Source organism: Nycticebus coucang, chromosome 16 (genome assembly GCF_027406575.1).
Source record: "Nycticebus coucang isolate mNycCou1 chromosome 16, mNycCou1.pri, whole genome shotgun sequence".
Taxonomy (NCBI): Eukaryota; Metazoa; Chordata; class Mammalia; order Primates; family Lorisidae; genus Nycticebus; species Nycticebus coucang.
The window spans coordinates 89005079-89028721 of record NC_069795.1 but is presented as its reverse complement, the minus strand read 5'-3'; the positions used below and the strand labels follow the sequence as shown (position 1 = coordinate 89028721).

At 43.0% G+C, this 23643-nt stretch overlaps 1 protein-coding gene across 1 annotated transcript in view; it reads right to left on the bottom strand.

The window, feature by feature from the left end:
• Nucleotides 1-16141: 16141 nt before the first annotated feature.
• C16H3orf70 (chromosome 16 C3orf70 homolog) overlaps nt 16142-23643 on the bottom strand; it is a 73309-nt gene continuing 65807 nt past the window's right edge. Inside the window, exon 2 of the mRNA XM_053565737.1 lies at nt 16142-21291. Within this exon, the coding sequence (XP_053421712.1) occupies nt 20735-21291 (557 nt within the window). The 3' untranslated portion in view covers nt 16142-20734. The remainder of the gene's footprint in view (nt 21292-23643) is intronic.

Here is a 23643-nt window from a genome sequence, read left to right as displayed (position 1 = left end):
AAAAAAGTCACTGAAGGTGGTATTCAACCCCCCACTGCTAAATTTTGACTAGTTAAAAAAAAAAGAGATCCAACTATACACTGCCTACAAGAGTCATTTCACCTTCACAGACATAGGTAGATTTAAAATGAAAGGATGGGGGGTGGCGCCAGTGGCTCCGTGAGTAGGGCACCGGCCCTATATACCAAGGGTGGCAGGTTCAAACTGGCCCTGGCCAAACTGCAACAAAAAATAGCTGGGCATTGTGGCAGGAGCCTGTGGCCCCAGCTACTCGGGAGGCTGAGGCAAGAGAATCACCTAAGCCCAAGAGTTGGAGGTTGCTGTGAGCTGTGATGCCACAGCACTCTGCTGAGGGCAACAAAATGAGACTCTGTCTCTAAAAATAAATAAATAAAATGAAAGGATGGAAAAAGATATTCCATGCAATTGGAAACCAAAAGAAAGCAGGAATAGCTATAGTTACATCAGATAAAATAGACTTTAAATCAAAAACTGTCAAAGAAGGTTAATAAATAATGATAAAGGAATCAATTCATCAAGAAGATATAATTATACAGCAAATATTAGTTGATCTGACAAGAGAAACAGATGGCAATGCAGTAAGGAACGTCAGTACCCTAATCTGAACAATGGACAATAAACAGTCATCCAGAAAATCAGTACAGACACATTGGACTTGAACTACACCTGAGACCGAATGTACCTAACAAATAATACAGACATTCCTTTCAACAGCATCAGAATACACATTTTTTCCAAGCGCAAATGGAACATTCTCTAAGATACATCCTATGTAAGTCAGAAGACAAATCTTAACAAAGTTAAGATTCAAATCATGTAAAGTACCTTTTCTGACCACACTGGTATGAAACTAGAAAGCAATACTAGGAATTTTTGGAAATTGACAAATCTGTGGAAATTAAACAACCAATAGGTCGATGAAGAAATTAAAAGGAAAATTTTCAAATATCTTGGACAAATGAAAATGGAATCACATCTTACCAAAATTTATGGGATGTACAAAAGCATTCTAAGAGGAAAGTTCATAGTAGTAGTAATATAGCCCTACCTCTAAAAAGAAGAAAAATCCCAAATAACCTAAGTTATATCTCAAGGAACTAGGAAAAAAACAACAAACTAAGCCTAAAGTCATTAGAAGGGAGGAAATAATAAAGATCAGAGCAGAAATAAGTGAAATACAGACTAGAAAAGGTAAAGAGTTGGATTGTTGAAGAGATAAAATCAACAAACCTTTAAGGAAAAAGAGAAGACTCAAAAATGAAAGAGGAGACATTACAAGTGATACTACAGAAATATGGATCATAAGAGACTACTATGGACAAGTATGCACCACCTAGAAGAAATAGGTAAATAGAGACCTACAACCTACCAAGACTAATTCATGAGAAAATTGAAAACCTAAAAAGAGCAATAAAAAGTAACAATTTAAGTCAGTAATAAGTTTCCCAACAAAGAAAAGTCCAGGACTGGATGGTTTCAGTGCGGAATCCTACTGAATGTTTAAAGAAGAACTGATACCAATTCTACTCAAATTATTACAAAAAAGCTAAGTGGAGAGAACTCTTCCTAACTCATTTTACAAGTCCACCATAAGCCCAGTGGTACAAAACGAGACAAGAGCACAATGACAAAAAACTACAGGCCAGTATCCCTGATGATCATAGACACAAAAATTGTCAACAAATAACTAGCAGATAAATCCAACAATACATCAAAAACATAATACACCACAATCAAGTGAGATTTATCCCAGGGATGCCAGGATGGTTCCACATATACAAATCAATAGAAAACAAAAATCAAAAGATGCAGAAAAAGCATTTGACAAAATTTACCATCCCATCATGATAAAAGTTCCCAATAAGGGGTAGAATGAAAGTACCTCAACACAGTAAAGGCCATCTATGACAAACCCACAGCTGACATCATACTGAATGGGGACAAGCTGAAAGGTTTTTCCTCTAAGAACTAGAACAAGGCAGAAATTCCTGCTCTTACCTCTCTTACTCAATATAGTAGTGAATGTCCTCACCAGAGCAATTGGACAAGAGAAAACAAAGAGCATCCAAATGGAAAAGAAAAGGTCAAATAGTACCTATTTGCAGGTGACATGATCTGATATATAGAAAAGCCTAAAGACTTAGCTAAAAATCTCTTATAACTGATAAATTCAGTAAAGTTACACGATACAAAATCAACTTATAAAAATCAGTAATGTTTCTATATACCAATAAGAAACTAGCTGGAAAAGATATCAGGAAGGGTGCATACCTGTATCTCCAGCTACTGCAGAGGCTGAGGCTAGAGGATTGTTTGACTCCCAGAGTTCAAGGCCAGTCTGGACAACATAGTAAAACCCTGCCTCTAAAAAGTAAATGAATTTTTTAAAAAAATCAAGAAGACAGTTCCATTTATAATAGCTACAGAACACTGATGAAAGAAATTGAGGACACAAAAATGGAAAGATATCTTATGGTATGGATTAAACAATATTGTTATTAATGACCATATTAAAGCAATCCACAGATTGAATGCAGTCCCTATCAAAATACCAATGACATTTTAAACAGAAATAGAAAACTAAAGTCTTAAAATTTGTATGGAACCAAAAAGGATCCCACGTAGCCAAAGCAATCCTAAACAAAAAGAAAGCTGGGCCAGGTATGGTGGCTCACACCTGTAATCCTAGCACTCTGGGAGACTGAAGCAGGTGGATTGCTTGAGCTCAGGAGTTTGAGACCAGCCTGAGCAAGAGGAAGAACAAGGTCTCTACTAAACATGGAAAAACTAACCAGGTGTTCTTGCAGGCACCTGTAGTCACATCTACTTGGAAGGTTGAGGCAAGAGGATTGCTTGAGCCCAAGACTGAGGTTGCTGTGAGCTATGACACCATGGCATTCTTACAGAGGGGGACAAAGTGAAACTCAGACTCAAAAAAAAAGTAAAGCTGGAGCATTACTATCAGACTTTAAAATATACAATGAAACCAAATTGAGAACCCAGGAATTCATCCATATATCTACAGCCAACAAATTTCTGACAAAGGTGCCAAGAACACTCACTGGGGATAGAATATCCTCTTTAATAAGTGGTGCTGGAAAAACTGGATAATCATATGTAAAAGAATGAAACTAGACCCCTACCTATACAATAATCAACTCAAAATGGATCAAAGACCTAAATGTAAAACTCAAAACTATAAAATACTGGGAGAAACACTTCAGGACCTTGATCTGATAAAAGATCTTAGGAATAAGACCTCAGAAGTACAGGCAAGAAAGTCAAAAATAGTTGTTTCAAACTGAAAAGCTTCTACATAGCAAAGGAAATAACAGTGAAAATAAAATCTACAGAATGGGAGAAAACATTTGCAAACTTCATCCAAAAGGGAATTAATATTCAGAATATACAGAAATGCAAACATCTCAACAGCAAAGAAGAAATGTGATTTAAAAATGGGTATGCGCTTGTGGCTCAGTGAGTAGGGTGCTGGCCCCATATACTGAGGGTAGCGGGTTCAAACCCAGCCCCAGCTGAACTGCAACAAAAAAGTAGCCAGGCGTTGTGGTGGATGCCTGTAGTCTCAGCTGCTTGGGATGCTGAGGCCGGAGAATCGCGGAAGACCAAGAGCTGGAGGTTGCTGTGAGTCCTGTGACGTCATGGCACTCTACCAAGGGTGGTAAAGTGAGACTCTATCTCTAGAAAAAAAAAATGGGTATGATCTGAACAGACTTCACAGAGGAAGACTGTCATACAGCCAAAAAATATATGAAAAATGCTCAATATTGCTAATCATCAGGGAAATGCAAATCAAAACCACTGTGTGGTATCATCTCACCCCATTAGGATAGCTGTTATCAAAAAGACAAAAAGTAGCAGATTCTGGCAAGGGACACACTGTTGGTGTGAAGGTAAACTGATACAGTCACTGGAGAACAGTGTGGAGGTTTCTCAAAAACTACAAATAAAACTACTGGAAATTTATGCAAAGGAGGGGAAATGGATATATTAGAATAATACTTGCATGCCCAGATTTATTGCAGCACTATTCACAATAACCAATATATAGAATCAAACTAGATACCCATCAACAGATGAACAGGTAAAGTTTGATACATATACACAATGGAATACTCTTCAGCCATAAAAAAGAACGAAATCCTGTCATTCATGGCAGCGCAGATGTAACTAGAGGATGTTATGTTAAGCAAAATAAGCCCCGAACTGAAAGTTAAATAGCACATGTCCTCATTCATATGTGGAAGCTAAAAGAAACTGGATCTCAGACAAGTAAAAAGTAGAATAGAGGATACCAGAGGATGGGAAAGATGGAAGAGAGGTTCTGTACCACTGTAGGATGACTACAGTTAACAATAATTGAACTTGATTTCTGATAAAATAACCTACAGTTGCTATGCAGTTTCAGATAGCTTTAAGAAGGCTATTAAATGTTCCAAACACAAAAAAAATCGTGTTTGAGATGCTGGTTTGCCCTGATCTGATCGCTATATAGGTATTGAAACATTGCTATTGCCCTATAAATTGTGTATAATTATGTTAATTAAAAAAATTTTAACTGAACAAAAAATGTATGCAGTTTTCCTATCAGCTATGTGTGTGCTCTTGCACACACATGCTCACACTCTCTTTCTCTCCCCCTCCCCACTCCCCCCACCGATCACTCAGAAGGAAACCTGTTGGATGTTATAGGAAATCTTAGGTTAACTCCCTTAAGGAAAAACCCCGCTGACAACAACACAAGTAGATTTGGAGGCAGATCCTCCTGTCCCAGTCATTCAGATGGCTGCTGCCCCCCAGTCAGCAGCTTGACTGAAATCTTGAAAGGTTCTGAGCCAGAATCAGTTAGCTAACATTTTAAGCAACTAAGTTTGAGAGTAATTTGTTATGTAGCAATAGATAACCAGTACAGTTTGCTTTCTATGAGGGGAAGAAACCTCCAGGTATCACATTACCCAATTTAAGGAATGACTATAAAGCTATAATTGTCAAAGCAGCATGGTACTGGCATAAAGAAAACACAGACCAATGGAACAGAATGGAGAACCCAGGAACAGTCAATTGATGTTTGACGAAGATGCCAAGAACACACAAGGGGGAAATGACAGTCTGTTCAATAAATGCTGCCAGGAAAACTGGACATCCACATGCGGAAGAATAAAGTTAGACCCTCACCTCATACCCATAGAAAAATCAATTCAAAGTAGCTTAAAGACTTAAATGTAAGACCTGAAACTGTAAAGAAAGTATAGGGGGAAAGTTCCATGACATTGGCTTGGCCAAAGATTCTTGTGACCCCAAAAGCACAGGCAACAAAAGCAAAAATGGACAATGGGATTACATCAAAGTAAAAAGCTTCTGCACAGAAAAAGGAAACAATCAGTGAAAAGGACAACCAACTAGCCAGTGCTGAGCTCCAACCGTGCTTCTGGGTCAGACGTCCACACCTTGGCTGTGACAAGGTAGTAAGGAGGATCTGTGGGAGGCAGGTGCCAGAGACCCTTCACGACACATACCTGGTCTGAACATTCTCCCCCTATGTGGCCCCCTGGGATGAGGACAACCAATTGGGCAGAGGAAAATATTTGCAAACCATGTCAGAGCAAGAAAACTTTTCCATTAAAAAATGGGCAAATGACCTAACTAGACATTTCCCAAAAAAGACATAAATGGCCACCAGATGTGTGAAAAAAAAAAATGTTCAACATCTCTTACCAATCAGGGAAATGCAAATTAAAACCAAAATGTCACCTCACACCTTTTAGAATGGCTGCTATCAAAAAGATGACATAAGTGTTAGCAAGGATGTAGGGAAAAGGGAACACTTGTACAGTATTGATGAGGATATAAATTATTAGGAGAGCCATCGTGAAGAGCAGTTTAGTTTTTTAGTTTGAGAAAACTAAAATAGAACTACCATATGATCCAGCAGTCACACTACTGTGCATAGTACAACCTCTGTAAGTTGACCACCCAAGGGACTGGTCAATACATAGAGGTGGTCGAAATAAGAAACAGGCCTATTGTACTGATACATAGCTGCAGTCCAAGGCCAGGCTGCGATAACTCTCAACTTAAGGAGGGGTCAGTGATGGAGGTTCTACTGTATATCCAAAGGAAATGGAACGAGTGTGTCAAAGAGGTATCTGCACTCTGATAGTGCATGGCAGCACTATTTACAGTAGCCAAGATATGGAATCAAGCTAAGTGTCCACCAACAGATGAATTGATGAAGAAAATATGGTCTATACACAGTGGAAAACTATTCAGCCTTTTAAAAGGAGGGAATTCTGTCATCTGTGATAACACGGATGAACCTGGAGGACATTAATTCAAGTGAAATAAGTTAAGTGACACAAAAAGATAAATGCCACATGACCTCACTAACATGTAGAGTGTAAAACAGTCAAACTCAGTAAAATGGTAGTTTCGAGAGGCTGGGAGGGTGGGGAGGTGGTCACAGGACACAAAATTATGCCTAGGAATAAGTTTAAGAGATCTATTGTATTATACATGGTACTTATTACAGTTAATAACAATATTTTGCATATTTGAAAATTGCTAAGAGTAGATATTGTTATTATCACAAAAATATGTGAGGTAATGGGTATGTTGAATAGGTTGATTTAGCCATCCCACACCAGGGACATACATTAAAATAGCATAGTCATATGCCACAAAACAATTTTTACTTGTCAGTTAAAAAATAAAATAAAAGAATCAAGGCAGCTTACTATCAGAACCACTGTTAAATCAGCACCAGAAAACACTGAGTTATTCTCCCCCAGCCTCTTTCCGATTTTGTCAATCCCAGGAGTTCCTTTACTCCCGTCATTCAAACCACAGCACAATTGAGCAGATTGCAGCATCTTTCCATTCAGAGCATGCCTTCCTCAGATCCACTCTGGATTGGATTTGAAGAGCCCTCCAGTCTCATCCAAGTGTGGATGAGAAGCCAGCTCTCCAGAGGTGAGCAGTGCTGGGCATGGGAGCAGGAGCAGGCCCGAGTGGAGCCCCGGCCCCCGCCATCTGGAAGCTGGACCCTGCCCCCTCTCATGGCATTTGGCACGTGTTCTACTCTAGTGACCTCAGGTACCACTTCAGATCCTCTGGGGGCAAAGACTCCCATCTGGAAATATCTTTAGAATCAGCAGCAGCACCTGGTTCTGCTGATAGTGCCCGGGGAGCTCACAGGGAGGGTGTGAGGAGCAGAGCAGGCTGGGGGCTGGGTCGGCCAGTGCTGAGCTCCAGCTGTGCTTCTGGGTCACATGTCCACACCTTGGCTGTGACATGGCAGTAAGGAGGATCTGTGGGAGGCAGGTGCCAGAGACCCTTCACCTGCCATTTTGGGAGGACACACACTTGGTCTGAACATTCTCCCCCTATGTGGCCCCTCGGGGTGAGGGGCAATGATGAGAGAGGGAAGGGAATGAGGGTTGGCCAGAACCCAGCAGTGTGTTTGTCACAGCTTTGTTTCTCCTTTTTTATCTGGTAAACAGTAAATATTTCAATGGATGACATCTGTGTCACACTTGAAAATGGTTAGTCTCAACTCCCTGCTGCAGCTGAATTCCCCTCTGTCCCCATTGGTCCCCTACAAGTCCCCATTATAGTCATTCCCCCGGTCCAGACACTCGGCTGGCTGAGGTGGACACGAAAGTGACCTCCACACAGCCCTGGGGTACTTTGCTGTCTGGGGAGAGACACCCTAAGCACAGAACTGCCCCACAACCCTGTCAGCACTCATTTTATGTTTACAGTTTAATTCTTATAAAAAGATGACTTACAGGGCATGGTGGCTCACACCTGTAATTCTAGCACTTGGGAGGCTGAGGCAGATGGATTGCCTGAGCTCACAGATTTGAGACCAGTCTAAGTCAGAGTGAAATCCCCATCCCTAAAAATAGCCAGGCTTTCTGGCAGGTGCCTGTAGTTCCAGCTACTAGGGAGGCTGAGGCAAGAGGACCGCTTGAGCCCCAAGAGTTTGTGAGCCATGACATCACGGCACTTTACCAAGGGCAACAAAGTGAGACTGTCTCAAAAAAAAATAAAAGATGGTTAGAAGTCTTTTGACTGCTACCGAGTTGTCCTAGGTTCACATGGGGTGTATTGTCCGAACTCTTCTGTGAACTTTGTTTCTTTGGGGCACGTATGGAGTCCAGTCTGGATATGGGCTTTCTTTGTACAGGTTCACTGTCACCAGGTATTATTTGTCCTCACCTATTGGCCATTCTGCTGCTTTTTACATTTTATTATACAAGGGAGGTTGTGTTTTTTATATATTAAAACTCCAATGAGATCCTCTTCATAGGAGCATGGCTTTCCTCCAGATGTATAAACTAGCCCAAGTCTGCATATTGCCTTGGTTTGAATGCATCCCCTCCAAAATTCAGCTGTTGAAACTGGCCAATGTGATAGTATGAAAATGTGGGGCCTTTTTGAGGTGATTACACTGTGAGTGTGCATTTCTGATGAATGGCGTAAAGGCCCTTATAAAGGAGCTTCCCAGGGAGCTCAGCTGGTGTGGGCACACGGCACCTGGGGTCATCTTGGCAGCAGAACAGCCCTGGACCAGACGCCCAAACTTACCAGCACCTTGATCTTGGACTTCACGGCCTCCAGAACTGTGAGAAATTAAATTTCTGTTCTGTTTAAGTTACCCAGTCTCAAGTATCTCATTTTAGCAGCACAAAAACAGACTAAGACGCATGTTTTTGTAGGTGTCTGCTCATGTTTAACTAACCTGGAATTTATTAAAAGGCATGGTTACAGTAGAGGTGTTTATATCCAAGTTTCCTTTCCTCCTGCTGGGGTCTGACTGTCCTAATGCCAATCAGGAACCGAGCAGTGAGGGTAAGTAGAGGTGGGGAAGGGGCCTGAGGAAGATCATCCCAGCCTGGATTCCTCCCTTCCTTCCAGACTGTGGGTTGCCGTTGGGACCTGGCTTTGTCGGTCCAGGGGTATCTAGCAGGGTTGGTGGTATCTGGACACCGCAGCGAGCCCAGGCATCCTCCTCATCCAGGCCCCAGCCTGCTGCGGGTTCTGGGCACCATGGAAGCTCTGTGTACCTGGATGGATTTCCATGCCAGGCCTGGGTTCTGAAGCGCCACCGGGGTATCACTGGTATTTCAGTCCTGACTTCCATCCCACTCCATTACCTGCTGGTAATTAAAGGCAAAACCTGGCAGAGCCTAAGCATACTTTTGATAAGATATGATGCAGGGGTCCTCAACTTTTTAAACAGGGGGCCAGTTCACTGTCCCTCAGACCATTGGAGGGCCAGGCTATAGTTTAAAAAAAAACAAAAAAACTATGAACAAACTGCTATGCACACTGCGCATACCTTATTTTCAAGTAAAAAAACAAAACAGGAACAAATACAATCACACTGCCTCATGTGGCCCGTGAGCCGTAGTTTGAGGACCCCTGCCAGCCTCCAGCCTTTAAGCACCACTGTATACAGTCACTTTATTATCCCTCAGTAACCTTGAGGGGTTGCTAGTATCCCCGTTTTACTCAGAAAGGGTTAGGTTCAGAGACCTGCCAGCTAAGCTAATGAGCTGTCCTTGCAGCTTGAGGTATCTGACTCCAGATTTACCTGAGAATGAACAGTCAGAGCCTCACTGGGAAGGCTTCTGTTCCTGCAGAATAGCGGGTGCTAAGGGTGTTGCAAGCTCTACCTCCCAGCCTCCCTAGATGCCCAAGGAGCAGCACCCACACTTGCTTGGCTCCCACCCAAAGGTGTGGAGAGAAGGGGCCTGGAGAGCCTGCCATAATGCACTATAAGATGACTTGCTGTGAGGTGTAATGCATTTGCAGGACGTCAGAGGCCCTGAGGACCGGCAGGCAGAGAAGGGGCTGATCTGGCAGAGGAGGGTGTGCAGGGCTGGCTCTGGCTAGGCTGGGAGGATGCCCACCTCATCACCAAGGCCCTGAGTACCAGACACGTTTTCCGCATGCAGCTGCTTGCCCAGCCCCGAAGGAGTATGATATCCCGAAAGAAAATGGTCACACAGGTGTGATCACATCCCCAGAGGGGAGATCCTTGAGTAAATGACCCATCTGTCTCCTGTGCAAGTTAAAAAAAAAAAAAAAAAAAGCGTGTGTAAGTACTGCGTGGGGAAAGTACTCCCCACTGCAGATTACCGTGAGAATCAGAAACGACGTCTGCTGAATTCTGACAGCCCATTATTGGTGCCTGTCACTCAGTAGGTATTTCCCGAGTGCCGAGAGTATGCCAGGCTTTGTCCCCTGCCATGGGGACAAGCAGTGAGTAGATCAGAATGGTCTCTCCTGTCCCGCACAGACATAACAGGGGCTGGAAAATACTGTGACTCCAATGGTCTGCCAGGTGAGTGTATGGGAGGGACCCTGACTGAACAAAACTTTTCCTGTCCTCTTTTAAATTTTGACTCATCCATCTTGTTTCTGATACAGTCTTTCATATTTTTACCCAAAGGAATAGAAAACAAAGTTCTCTGTCACCACTCCACAGAAATCGGAGCAGACCCCTGAGAAACTGAGCAGCAGCTTAAAATGTTGGCATTGGGGAATTCTCGCAGCCAGGCCTCTTGAAGGTCTGGGCACAGCTTCTCCCACCCAGACACAGGCACCAGCCTCAGCCCCCAGGCGCTAGGATAGTGCAGGGGAGGCTCTGAGCCACAGGCTGGAGGGAGTGGAGAGGACAGGATGCATTCAGTGTCCAGAGGGGAGCTCTGCAGCCACCGGATGGCTGGGTGTATGGAGGGCAAGGCTGAGTCACACAGGACTGATGCAGCGGTCGGGGTCGGGAGAGAGCAATCGGCAGGAGAAAGGCTTCATGGAGGAGGTGTATGGGGAAGGAGGGAACACAGCCTGAGCTGAGCCCAGTGACAGGCCCAAGAGTCAGTCCCGACTTTAGGGACATCAGAAGTCTCTGCACTTTGTTCTGATTCTTTGCTGTCCTGCTTTATTTCTAAAGGGTTCTTTGGGAGGTGTTTTTATGGGAAAGTGTGGCACAAGCTTGGCCTTCACAGCCCAGCTGGTGGCATGGAGGGAGAGCTCCTCTGCCCTCCCTCCTGCCACAGCGGGACAGACACCCAGCCAGGCTCTAGCAGAGGCAGAGTGGACCGGTGGGAAGCTGTGGGCTGTGAGTCAGGAGCCCAGGTTCTAGGCACAGCTCTCCATGCCCCTGAAAACTAAAGATAAAAGCCATGTGCTCTATCTGCAGCACAGGTCCCAGTGATATGTGGGGGAAATGCTTGACAAAGTTCACATATTAACCACCAGAGCCTACTGTGGGGAGGGAAGAGAAGGCAGGCATTTGTGAAAGAGGAAAGCCATCAGGGATAAGTGCTGTGGTGAACAAATCAGAGCTTTGAGGATCCTTTTAGAAGGAACATTTCTTATTTCTGCTTAGCTCTGCCTGCTAAAATGACTTCACAAAGAGGCAGCCCCAGAATCAGATGGCTGCGACCCGCCCAGAGATGCAGAAGAGGACTTCTTGCAGGATTGTCTTCTGGGTGGACCAAAGGGAAGTCCGGGCCCCAGGGGAGTCTGAACACCCCTGAGCTCCCAAAGCGCAGCCCCAGCTCCTCAGAGGGCCCATCCCAGTGTGCTCTCCTCCCTGGGGTGTCCATGGCCATCTTTCTGCCACCAGCTACCTCCATACCCCAGAATGTCTAAGAAGATTTTCCTGAGGAAAATGGCAGTGTGACACTCACCTGTGTCCATGCAGTTCACCACACCTGCACTGAGGAATCATGTTTTCCTGTCTCCATACCTCCTAAGGGTAGGATTGTGTTTGGTTTACTCTCTGGCAGTCACAGTAATTTACCGAGTGCCAAGTATGTGCCAGGCACTGCTTGAGACAGAACTGGTGTCACTATCTTTTTAGAGTAAATTTTTTTTTAATTGTTATTTTTTTTTTTTAATTTTTATTTTTTGTAGAGACAGAGTCTCACTGTACCGCCCTCGGATAGAGTGCCGTGGCATCGCACGGCTCACAGCAACCTCTAACTCTTGGGCTTACGCAATTCTCTTGCCTCAGCCTCCCGAGCAGCTGGGACTACAGGCGCCGGCCACAACGCCCGGCTATTTTTTTGTTGCAGTTTGGCTGGGGCTGGGTTTGAACCCGCCACCCTCGGCATATGGGGCCGGCGCCCTACTCACTAGGCCACAGGCGCCGCCCATAAATTTTATGGACAGAAATGTTTACAAATTCTGCATGTACAGCTGGACTCAGTATGGGCACACCTATATAACCAGCACCCAGGTCAAGCAAACAAATGACCAGTACCCTACAGATCCCCTGAATTCCCCATTCATCATGCTATACCCTCTAAGTCTAAGTGAACCACTATCCTGACATTTAATAGCATGGATAGTTTTGCCTGCTTGGAACTTAATACCAATGGAATGATACATCAATTGTTCTTTTGGAAATAGCATTTTCACTCAATATTGGCAATTTCACTCAATATTGGGCAGTTATCCATGCTTTTTTTTTTTTTTTTTTTGAGATAGAGTCTATGTCACCGTGGGCAGAGTGCCATGGCCTCATAGCTCACAGCAACCTCAAACTCTTGGGCTTAAACAATTCTCTTGCCTCAGCCTCCCAAGTAGCTGGGACTACAGGCACCCGCCACACACCTGGCTATTTTTTGGTTGCAGTTGTCACTGTTGTTTGGCAGGCCCAGGCTGGATTTGAACCTGCCAGCTCCAGTATATGTGCTGGTGCCCGAGCCGCAAAACTTTAGGCACCGAGCCATGCTGTTCAGTCTTATTGAAGGTTTGGCTATGCCATTCTGTTGTTAATGGGCATTTCCATTGTTTCCAGTACTGACCTATTTTTGTTCTTTTGGTGGACATATGTCCATTTGTTAGGTATAAACTTAAGAATGATTTTGCAGGGTCAAGGGGTGATTCAGTACCTTTTTGAATGTCTATGTTGCTTGAGTGAGTGAAAGTCTATAGCTTTGAGGGGTGAGAATAGGATGGGAGGATAGGTGGTCCTCTCTCTCTCGTATGCACATGCACATACACACACATTCACAGTCTTTTCCCGAGCTTAGCTCTAAGTGCAGAGGCCTGTCACCTGCCTCCTGGCCCAAATGGGGGTGGGAGTGGAGGGGTAGTTGGTTTCAGAGCCTGATTGGATCTGTTAAGCTGAAGGGTGGGGCTGAGTTGGGGTCAGCCTGCCAAGGCCTGAAGCTCTGAGGGTGGCCTCACACGAGTCAGAAGCTGGTATTCCCCTATTCCTATTGTCTCTTCCGCAGAACTCTGTGCTAAACCCATCTCAAGGTCAGCTAATATTCTGGAGATGGAGGCCACATCCTAGCTCCACCTTTTGGGATAAAAACCCCTTTTGGATCCCTACTAATCTGAAGGGACCACAGTGAATTATAGCTGGGCCTACTGGTCTTCCGTTGACCTTTTGGTGACTTGTCCAGAGATGTCCCTGATGTGTCCCACATTCATCTAGGGCCTTGGGTTCCTCAGGAAACCCAAATCCCTGGTGTTCTCCCCATATACTCAGTGCAGCCTCTAAATTATGCTAATATATCTTCTTTCTAGATTGCTAGCTAACATGGGCTTGGAATCCCTTGTACAACTCTAACCCAGGCCTCAGGGGACCTGGCTTTCCCCAAGGGCTCCTGAGCTAACTGCTTAGAATGGAGTTGCCCACAGGCTGGGATGGTTTTTCCAGGACTTTCTGCAGATAAATGCACATGCCTGCATTTGCTCTGAATTCACACAGATTGTAAACATGAGGGCAGAAATCCACTCCTTTATTTACTGGACCAGGCCCTGGTTGAGGCAGATCACAGATGTTCAGTCCTCTGAAGTAGAGTTCATGGAAGACTAATAAGAGTTAAGGCCTCTACAGTGCCCTGGAGTAGACTAGCCCTGGCTCTACAAGGTCAGTTCATGGTACATCATACTGAGGACATACAGTTGAGGGAACCTGTTGATATCAAGGGTCCCAATCCTAACAGAGGTGGGATGAGGGAAGACAGGAGCAGCTGATTCCAAAAGTGCCAATTCCCAATAATGAATTCTAGTTTAAATCCAGGAAATAAACCTGAGTGTCTGGTTGGTACCCAGCCAGAATGAGGCACCAAGAGTGACCTCAGGCAATGTCCCCACCTATATCCAAAGCTGGTCCCCATCTGGGTGGGCCTGGATGTGCAAGTGATGGGGGGAGGAGAGAAAACCGGCTGCCAAGCAGGGTAGGGTTTGATTGCAGGAGCTCACCAAGTTTACAGAGTAACAAAGGCTACCTTGGGATCAGCAGGAGTTTAGAGCTCTGGCCCTGCTCCTTCCCTGCCATGTGATGTAGTTGACTTAAGTCTCGGCTGCTTCAGCTATAAACTTACAAAATTATCCCATCCCTGCCCTGCCTGCCACACAGATTCCCGGGGTATGGCAGATAAGCTGCTACCTGGGGAAAGTGCTATGAACTGTAGGGCCCTGTTCAGAGGCAGTGTGTTGCTGAACCATGCTACCGCATGCTTTGTCATCATTTTGCACCGATGCTCCAGATCTCCGTCCTGGGAGAAGTTACCCGGAGTTTTATACTAGGTGACAGGATGGGTGTTTCTAGGGGCTAGGATTACCCCACCACCAACAACCGAGTCCAAGCTTCCTGATCTTCCATCTAGACTCATGAAGCATTGGGCTGGAGACTGAGAAAGACAGGAAGAAATGAATCCTCACCCGTCTCTCCAAATCTCCTGGCCCAGGAACTCCCAGGGGTCACTGCTCAGTGGAGGCTGGTTAGTTCCAGGATCCATAACTCCCCAGCCCAGCCTTTAGCCTCTTCCAGCAGGTGCTTTGCGGGGCAGTGTGTAGCCACTGACTGGGCTCACGGGCTCTCTGCTTCCACTCACTGTCTTAGAACTTGCCACCTTCAAAATAACTTACAGGTTTTCTGATTATAAGAGTAATATATATTCAGTTTAGAAAACTAGGAAATTCAAAAAGCAAACCAAAACTCGATATACTTACTTTGCCTTTACTTGTGTTTCCATCATCTTCTCATCTGACTGAAGAATTTCAGCTGAAGTCTAACTGTCCCTCCTTGAACCCTGCTACATCAAGTCCTGAGATCCTCCTCATTCATTCTGCACTGAACTGGGGCAGGACACCAAGTGTTGAAAGCCTTACCAATTCCCAGTGATCAAATTGTAATGGGGACAAGATGCTAAGTTAATGTTTATTGCAGGATAAAAGTGTGTATAGTTAGCATTTGTAAGAGGCTACAATGAGATGCCTGGGAATTCGACAGTACAATCATGTTGAGTAAATGAATAGAGTGCACACACAGGTGAGTTTAGGTGTCTGCAGGAGTCCCTTCAAACACCCTTACCTTTTGTGAAGGCAGACACAGCCAGCAGTGAGTGCTGGACTAGACAGTGGACAGGGGAGCAGCGAGGGCCTAATCAAAGCACCAGGCGTCTGCAGACGGGGTGCGTGCGGGGAAGAAGGTCTGTGTGGGGCCCAGAAAAGGGGGCTAGGAGAGAAGCCTGTTGGGGTTTTCCAGTATTGTCTGGGCAGAGCTGCAGTGGGTGAGAAGATGAGCCATCAGCCATGGGAAGGTTTTGGCTGGGGAGGGACAGGGTGGGGCAGTGTGAGGAGAGCCAGGAGCGTGGACTCTACTGTCAGAGTGGGTTCAAATCCTGACTCCTGCTGGCTTTCGAGCTGTGCCACTGTGGGCAAAAAAATGTGTATTATTACTTGAGCTCGTCTCCTACTCTGTGAAATGGGGGTGCTGTCATCTCCCTCACAGTGTTGCTGTGAGGTTATGCTTAGAAAGCAGCAAGGCAGCTGTGAAGCTGTAATTCTTAATGTTAACAATGGTATCATCTCTGACAGTAATGAATTTTTTTAGTTCCTAGTGAGGAAGTTCAATAGAAGTCAACTCCAAAAGCTGCTCGTTTCTGGGTGTGCTGAATAAAAACCACAAGCTCCTTGTGCCCCCGTGCCCCGAGGCCCTGCAGGGTGGCCTCCCTCAGTGCCCAGCCTGCAAGTGGAGCTGCAGCCTATGCTGCCTTTCACAGCATGCAGACATGAACACAAAGACAAACTGTGTGAGAAGTAAATGCTATTTGTGGGGGAAATGTCAAGTTTTAGTGGGTATAAACCCAATGTAACCAACAAAAAGTCTTATTACAACAAAACTCTCCAACAAGAGTTCTTGGGAGTTATCATGAGTGGTGACCATGAACATATGGATAACATTTGCCTGCACCTTAGGAAGTTATGTAAAGTTTAAATGTTGTGATGGGTGTAAACGGCTTGCTTCCTAGCACCTGGTAAGCCTTTGATATAAATGTTTCACATTTGCAAATGTGGGTTTTTTGTTCTGGGCTTGGTGGCTGGTATTCCACACTCTAAAACATATCTGGTCTTGTACAAAAGAAGAAAAATCACGTTTATTTTACAAGGCAGTATTTTCCTAAACTATTATACATAAAGAAAAGCTGAGCTGTCAGTAGGAAAACAATATAATTTTAGGAAATTATAGAAGAATCAACATTGTGCTTAAAACTTTAAAATAGTTTTTAAAAAATGCACAGTAAGTGAATACTGCAAGGTATGAACAGCCTTAAAAAGTGATGAACACAATGCTATGGAAGTTCAATATTAAAACTGCTAGTGATGGGTCACTTTTAGATGTTTCCAGGCTAAGACAGCGCTGCTTCAATCTTAATAGAAAAAAAGAACTCGGCTCTAACTGAAACAGGGCCTTTTCATAATAAAATCAACTCTTAATTATTCATAATAATGAAAGGAGCACTGACAGATTTTTAAATGATGAATAATCCCCAAATTAATTTTGAGATCTGCCCTTGTTTTTAATTTTTGGATGTGAGAAAGATATCCCCAGAACTCACGGAATTGATAAGCAGAACTCCCACTGGCCTTCTCTCCTCTTCTTCCTCCTCAATGGGATAAGACAAAACCACACAGCACTGAAACACCTAAAACAGAGCTGGCCTCCTTTATTCTGGCTCACACCTCCTTCGGAGAAGGGAATAGGAAAGAAAACTGTTTGTCTTCCTCATGTAAAAAGGTAAAATGTAACAATAAATTTCTGCAAACCAGATGTGTAATAATTAACAGCCTACTATAAATACCACAACTTGTGCTTTTTTCCCTGCCTTGTAGTATCTATACTGGCAAACTTATTTTGACAGCTTTCTAAATTATCCAGATGCATCCTTTTAACCCAATAGAGAATAAATTTGCATTAAAAAGTTTGTTTTGATTCTTCCCAAAAGAAATGCAATGTTTCAAGTAGACCAAGAAGTGGAGGTGAAGAAATAAAACCACTCCCAAGATCAAATCCAAAAAGTATTTTAGGAAAAAAACTGTGTGGTTTTGTTCTGCTCTTGGTGGTTTTAGTTTTATTTTGTATTGTATTACCTTGAACTATAAGCCTTCCCCTTCCAAGAAAGCAACTGTTGTTCTTCAGGGTTGCCTTCAAATTCTCATCTTAAAAATTAAAAGGTATATAATACAGTTTTGATAATAAAGCCTTATGTTATAATATATCAAATACTTAAGACCTCAAAAGCATTTTAAAGGCTTTGTCATTTCTCAGAAAAGTTCTGGGCATATTTGAAACTTAAAAATTCTAAAATCTTGGTAGGATAAGAAAACTAAATTCCACATTTAGTAGAATTAAGCTTCTACCTAATAGTTTTATACCAGCTTTCCAAAAGTAGGAACAGTGCCAAGTGTCCACAGAAGCTAAGAAAGTAGTTTCTTCATCCACACAGCCCAACCCTTGCTCCAGTAAGCATACTGCTAGGTCCAAAGGATAAAGCTTTCACGTCTGTCAATGCAAGTGTTATCACAAGGCTACTTAAATGACTGTGTTCAGTGTCTATAGTGCAGTTGCACTCTAAACATTTTCTAAAGTGCCTATCAATATGCATATATAAATTAGCAATGTAATGTCAGCATTACAGAGAAATTCATATAATATAGAACAGAATAGGCCTAGGATTAAAATTGAAACTATACATTTTTATATCCTTATCAGTTGATTTTAGAATGCAAGCATAAAGAAACAATTCCAGTTCAATCTTACATTTCAGAGAATTATTAATTGTGGTAAGACCAAAAAAAATTCTTGTTTGTGCTTATTGAGAAAAGGCCATTTTGAGATCCAGGAGTATATGGTATTTACAATACAATGGAACATCTCCAATTCTATACAATAGACAGTAGTCAGTGAAGCTTACTGAGCTTTTAATTATAAAGAGATTGTGCAAATATTTAAAGTGATTATCAATTATTAAATCCAAAAATTCCATTAAAATTGTGGCTAATCTGATTGGCAGTTCAGGAGTTTAAAAAACAGGAACCGAGTCAAAAGTCATAGATAATACTGATAAAGGGGCCCAACCTAGCCAAGCTTCAGAAATGTGCCCCTGTGACCATGTATTTCCATGACTTTGGAAACCTGGTGGTTGACTCCAATAGTTTAATGGGTAGGAATGTGGGCCCATAATAGATCATTGACAGGAGTGTTATAAAGAAAGAAGACCCCCCCCCCAAATGCCCACCTACGGGATTTGATGAGTCACCCATAGGGTAAATCTAGACGGGACCCTGGTGTTGCTGTTACAGCCCTGAGTACAGGATGAGTGATGGCACTGCTGTGGCCTGATGGGTGGCTTGCAGACGTGGCTTCCATGCCTGCCTGCAGCTGGCCACTCACTCAGGGGAGGCACTGAGAACCTCAGGAAGGGCTCATCAGATGTCCCCGACCACCTGGGTCATTCCAGGGCAGGGGGCACCCCTCAGGACCACACCTGCCTACACCTGCCCTCTCCTTTGTCTTACTGTTCCTGAAGCTCTCCTTACCGATTTCTTGGTTTGACTTGTTGAAGTCTTTAAATTTCAATAGATAAGAAATTTATGCTGCATTCTCATCTAGCATAGAGAGTTTCAATTAACACCATTTGCAAAGGAAAATGTATACTCTGCCTTCTACACCCTACGGATGTTTGGCCACCTAAACCTAACAAAAAGTTCTAGCAAATTACTTGAACTACACGTACAACTAGGAAAGCAAATTCTCCTTGTGTGGTTTGTGAAGGATGCCAAATGGAGGCTTCAGGGAAAAACATAGCAGGCCTCTTATTTCTTAAAATACAAACTAACATGACATATAAGACGTGTCACAATGCTGACAGAGCACAAGATAAATGCCAAACAGCATGCGCATGGATAGTCTCAAGTATTTTTCTACCAATTTTGAAGGTTCTCATTTCATTTGGCCATATTTAAATTTTCCTGGATTAACGATGCCTCGTGGATAGAAGATTTGAAGAAATGGCAGATAATCAACTCACATGAGAATATGTGGTATAAATGGAGTGTTAGGAGAATTCCGAAGAGAGCTAAATAAGAATTATTCACTCTTTTGTGTGTGTGAGAAAAGAGAACATATGCAATAGACCATGGATATTAGTAAAGTGAATGAATATTACGCAAAATATTTTCTGTTAGTGAACTATTTCAACTGCTTTTGTATTTCCATAAAAAAATCCATGCATCATACTGAATTCTAATCCATTTCTCACCCAAGCCATTCTAATGCTTCATACAACCAAATGAAGCAGAATTAATCAAACCTATTAGATTCATTCCTAATCCCTAAAGGACTTGTCTTTAGCATTTCCATGCTAACTAAAACTATTGATTTTTTTTCCTGTAAAATGTTAGATGTGGCTGTCTCCTAAATGCAATACCTATATAACTTCCTAAAAGTTTTCCCCAGATTTGAAGAATAAAGGAAAGCAGGGACATATTGGGGGAACTCACACAAGGCCCCAACTCGGATGCTGTAAGACCATGCCCAGCCGGCCCAAACCAAGGACATGTCTCCTTCCCCTGGGTTCCCACAGCACTCTGGGAACATCCTCTATTGGACTATGAGCCCCTCTTCATGGTGGGAATCAGGTCTTATCCGTTCTGCATCCCCATAGCACCCTGCAAAATGCAGGTGCTCAACTAAAGCTGGACGGATCATGAAATGGAGGAGGTCCACTTTTATGTGAAAGTCTAGATCAGCCCCAGTCACAGAGTGTTAGACAGACATGGCCACAAGTGGGAGCTGTGCTGGCTCTTCCAGTGACCTCCCAGAAGTAAGCCGAGGCAGCTCTGGTCCAGATCAAGTGCAGATGGGGAGCAGAGGAGGGAACTGGAAGGAATGGCATCTATCAGGGCACACTGTGTTCTTCTCAAGTGAGCTGCTTCTCACATGGGACTAGCAGGAGAGGGGTGCCTATAAGCACACCAAAAGGAATGCCAAGAGTCTGTGTGTGAAGGACCAGCTAGTTAGAAATACTGTCTCCTTCACTCTGGGTAGCTCCCCAATCTGATCCATGACATTCTGTGATCATCACTTCATTGCTTTCAAAGTTCCCAGTGAAATTAAGGCTGGGTCACAATTCATGACACCAGATGCTACATAGAAAGTAAGTCAAGATACAAAAAAACAAACAAACAAAAAACCCTATAATAAAAAGAATGTCTTAGTTGTAAGACTAAGAGAGAAGCTAATCAGCAGACCACTGAAGTGGTATAGTTGTTAAAGAGGGGTAGAAAATATCAACAGCATTGGAAAAAAGGATCCATCAGACAAAGGTATAAAAGCTCAGCATGGATCAGAGGCTGCAACTTCCTGCCTGGACTCTCACACAGTGGTTTCTATTGTTTCAATGACTTCCAGATCAGACTGTGAGGGGGAGAGAAGGGTGCACTCATCCGGTTCCCAGCTGCTCTCTGGACTGTAATCTTCCTCTGAACTCAGTTCTGCTCCTTCTTCTGTGTCCTCATCACATGATTCCACATAGTGAGCCCCAATTGCATTGATCCCAGAGTCCTCAGAACTTGAGGGAGAAGAGCAATGATCTATTTTTGGTGTATTGCTCTCTTTTGAAATTAAGGCATCGTGTGCAGAGACCTCTTCAGGGTTCATTTTGTGAGAAGTTGGTGCTGGCTGCTTCTGCACATAACACATCTTCCCATTGATACATTTAACCTGGTAGTTGTCAATAAAGAGGTCTGAAATCATACAGTACCTTGGTGAGTCAGGGGGTAGGGGAGGCTGGAAGACAGATGCAAATTTCAAAAAATGTTCAGTGAGTGAGACTGAGATCTGAATGGTGTTTGTGGGTTCCCGAGGCCTAGCAGGAATCTCAGTGCTTGGAAGCTGTTCCACAGGGGTCATAGGCTGATACACATATTTGCCTGCAGAGGTACAAAAAGGACAGTTAAACTCTACAAGTATTATACAAATTATATTAATGTACCCACATGGTTTCCTTCTGAGGACTCAAAATGTTTTAAAAAGTATTTCAGTAACACTTCAAAAGAAACTAGTAATAAAATCATTCAACACTAATATCAATTAAAAATAGAGCATGGCATACAATAGTTTTCATCTAAAAAACTCAATATACTGAAACTTAGTAAATGTGGAATGTAAATGTCTTAGCACAATAACTAAGAAATTGCCGGGAAGGCTATGTTAACCAGTGTGATGAAAATGTGTCAACCAGTCTATGAAACTAGTGTATTATGCCCCATGCTCATATCAATGTACACAGCTATAATTTAATTTAAAAAATTATAAAAAAATAATAAAATAAAATAAAAAACTCAATATACTTTCCAAATCTTAATTTATATTTGAGTATTTCTAATGCCTCTGAAATAGGTAGATGGATATTATAATTCTTGTTTTGCAGACAACTTTAAGCAATTTACTCATCATACTGGAACAAAGAATGTTTACAGTATGGTGACTATACAAGTTGTAAAACAGTACAATATACTTTATAATTCCAATTTTATCTTTAATAACATGTTGATACATTTAAAAACTGGAAGAACACATACTCATATAAGAAATATGGAACACTTTTACATATACTATACTCTTATTTGCTTAAATAGGGTATAGCCTATAGGATTGTCCTTGATGGCTGGAGTAAGGTTCAGAGTGTAAAATTACTTCTGTGAAGACCCAAAGCTCATCAGTGGCCTAAACAGGAGGTATTCTCCGTGATACCAGTTTCACTGGCACTAAACAACCTAAGCCAAACATAAGCAAAGGCACTGGCAGACACAGGGGTAAACCGCTGGATACTTGGAGGAAACCAAGAATCTTATCTGCAAATCTTCTCTGCTCTGAGCCCTCAGCTGTTTCTCATATAGTTTACACAGAAGTAAAACCTAAAAGTATCTAGTCCTAATGTGTCTCTTTCCTATTATTTTTATTTCATTCAGCATTTAGCAAGGCCTCCCGTGTATCAAGTGATAAGGAAAAACACTTGAAATACCCAGTCTGGTTGGTGTGGTGGCTCATGCCTGTAATCCTAGCACTGCGGGAGGCTGAGACAGGTGGACTGCCTGAGCTCAAGAGTTCGAGACCAGCCTTAGCAAGAGCAAGACCTCATCTCTAAAAACAGCCAGGTGTTGTGGTGGGTGCCCATAGTTCCAGCTACTTGGGAGGGTAAGGCAAGAGGATCCCTTGAGACCCAGAATTCGAAGTTGCTGTGAACTGTGACACCACAGCAGTCTACTGAGGGCAACGAAGTGAGACTCTGTCTAAAAAAAAAAAAAAAAGAAAAAAAAAATTAACCGATCTGTAAGTCTAAAATGATTTCCAAATAGAACAATGACAGAAGGGGAGAGGCCTGAAAAACTGAGAGACAGTAGCCACAATTCTGGGCATCATCTTGGATTTTTCTTAATTTAGTCCATGTTGTATCTTCACATACGTATGATAGGGCCTTTCATTCTCAGTACTCCTAGCACTGTGGACCAGATAACTCTTTAAGGTGGTGATGGGGGGAAGCTGTGCTATGCACTGTAAACGTTCGCAGCAACCCTAGCCTCTACCTACTAGATGACAGTTAGCAGCTCCTGCCCCAATTTGAACAATCACAAATGTGCCCAGGTAAGGGTATCTGAAGTCAATTTGCACCGAACCAGCACCTGGAATTGCTGCAGTTTCATTTTCAATTTCACAATTTTTTTCTTGGCCAAGAACACACTAAGTCATCTCCAAGTTCGATACATTCAGCAAACAATGCCAAGCAGGGTCCTCAAACTTTTTAAACAGGGGGCCAGTTCACTGTCCCTCAGACCATTGAAGAGCCAGACTATAGTTTTAAAAAAAACTATGAACAAATTCCTATGCACACTGCACATATCTTATTTTGAAGTAAAAAAACAAAACGGGAACAAATACAATCACACCGCTTCATGTGGCCCACGGGCCATAGTTTGAGGACCCCTGGAAGGGTGAGCCACCAGAAACGAACACCTGATTTTCATGATAAATATGGTAATGCTGTATTAGATAGTGGAGCTGCTTTCTGTATTGCTGTATGGACATATACAGTGACACAAATTAGAATGGAACCTGTGCCCTGTCGGCAGAGTCACCCCAAAGGAATGGAGATATCAGCAATCATTCCAGCTGGCATAATACTGAATTGTTTCAGAACCAACTCATAATTGATGCCAAGTAAAAGCACTGTGTACCTATTAAAATATGGCATTATTGAAGTAAAGTACCTTCAAAAAAAAAAT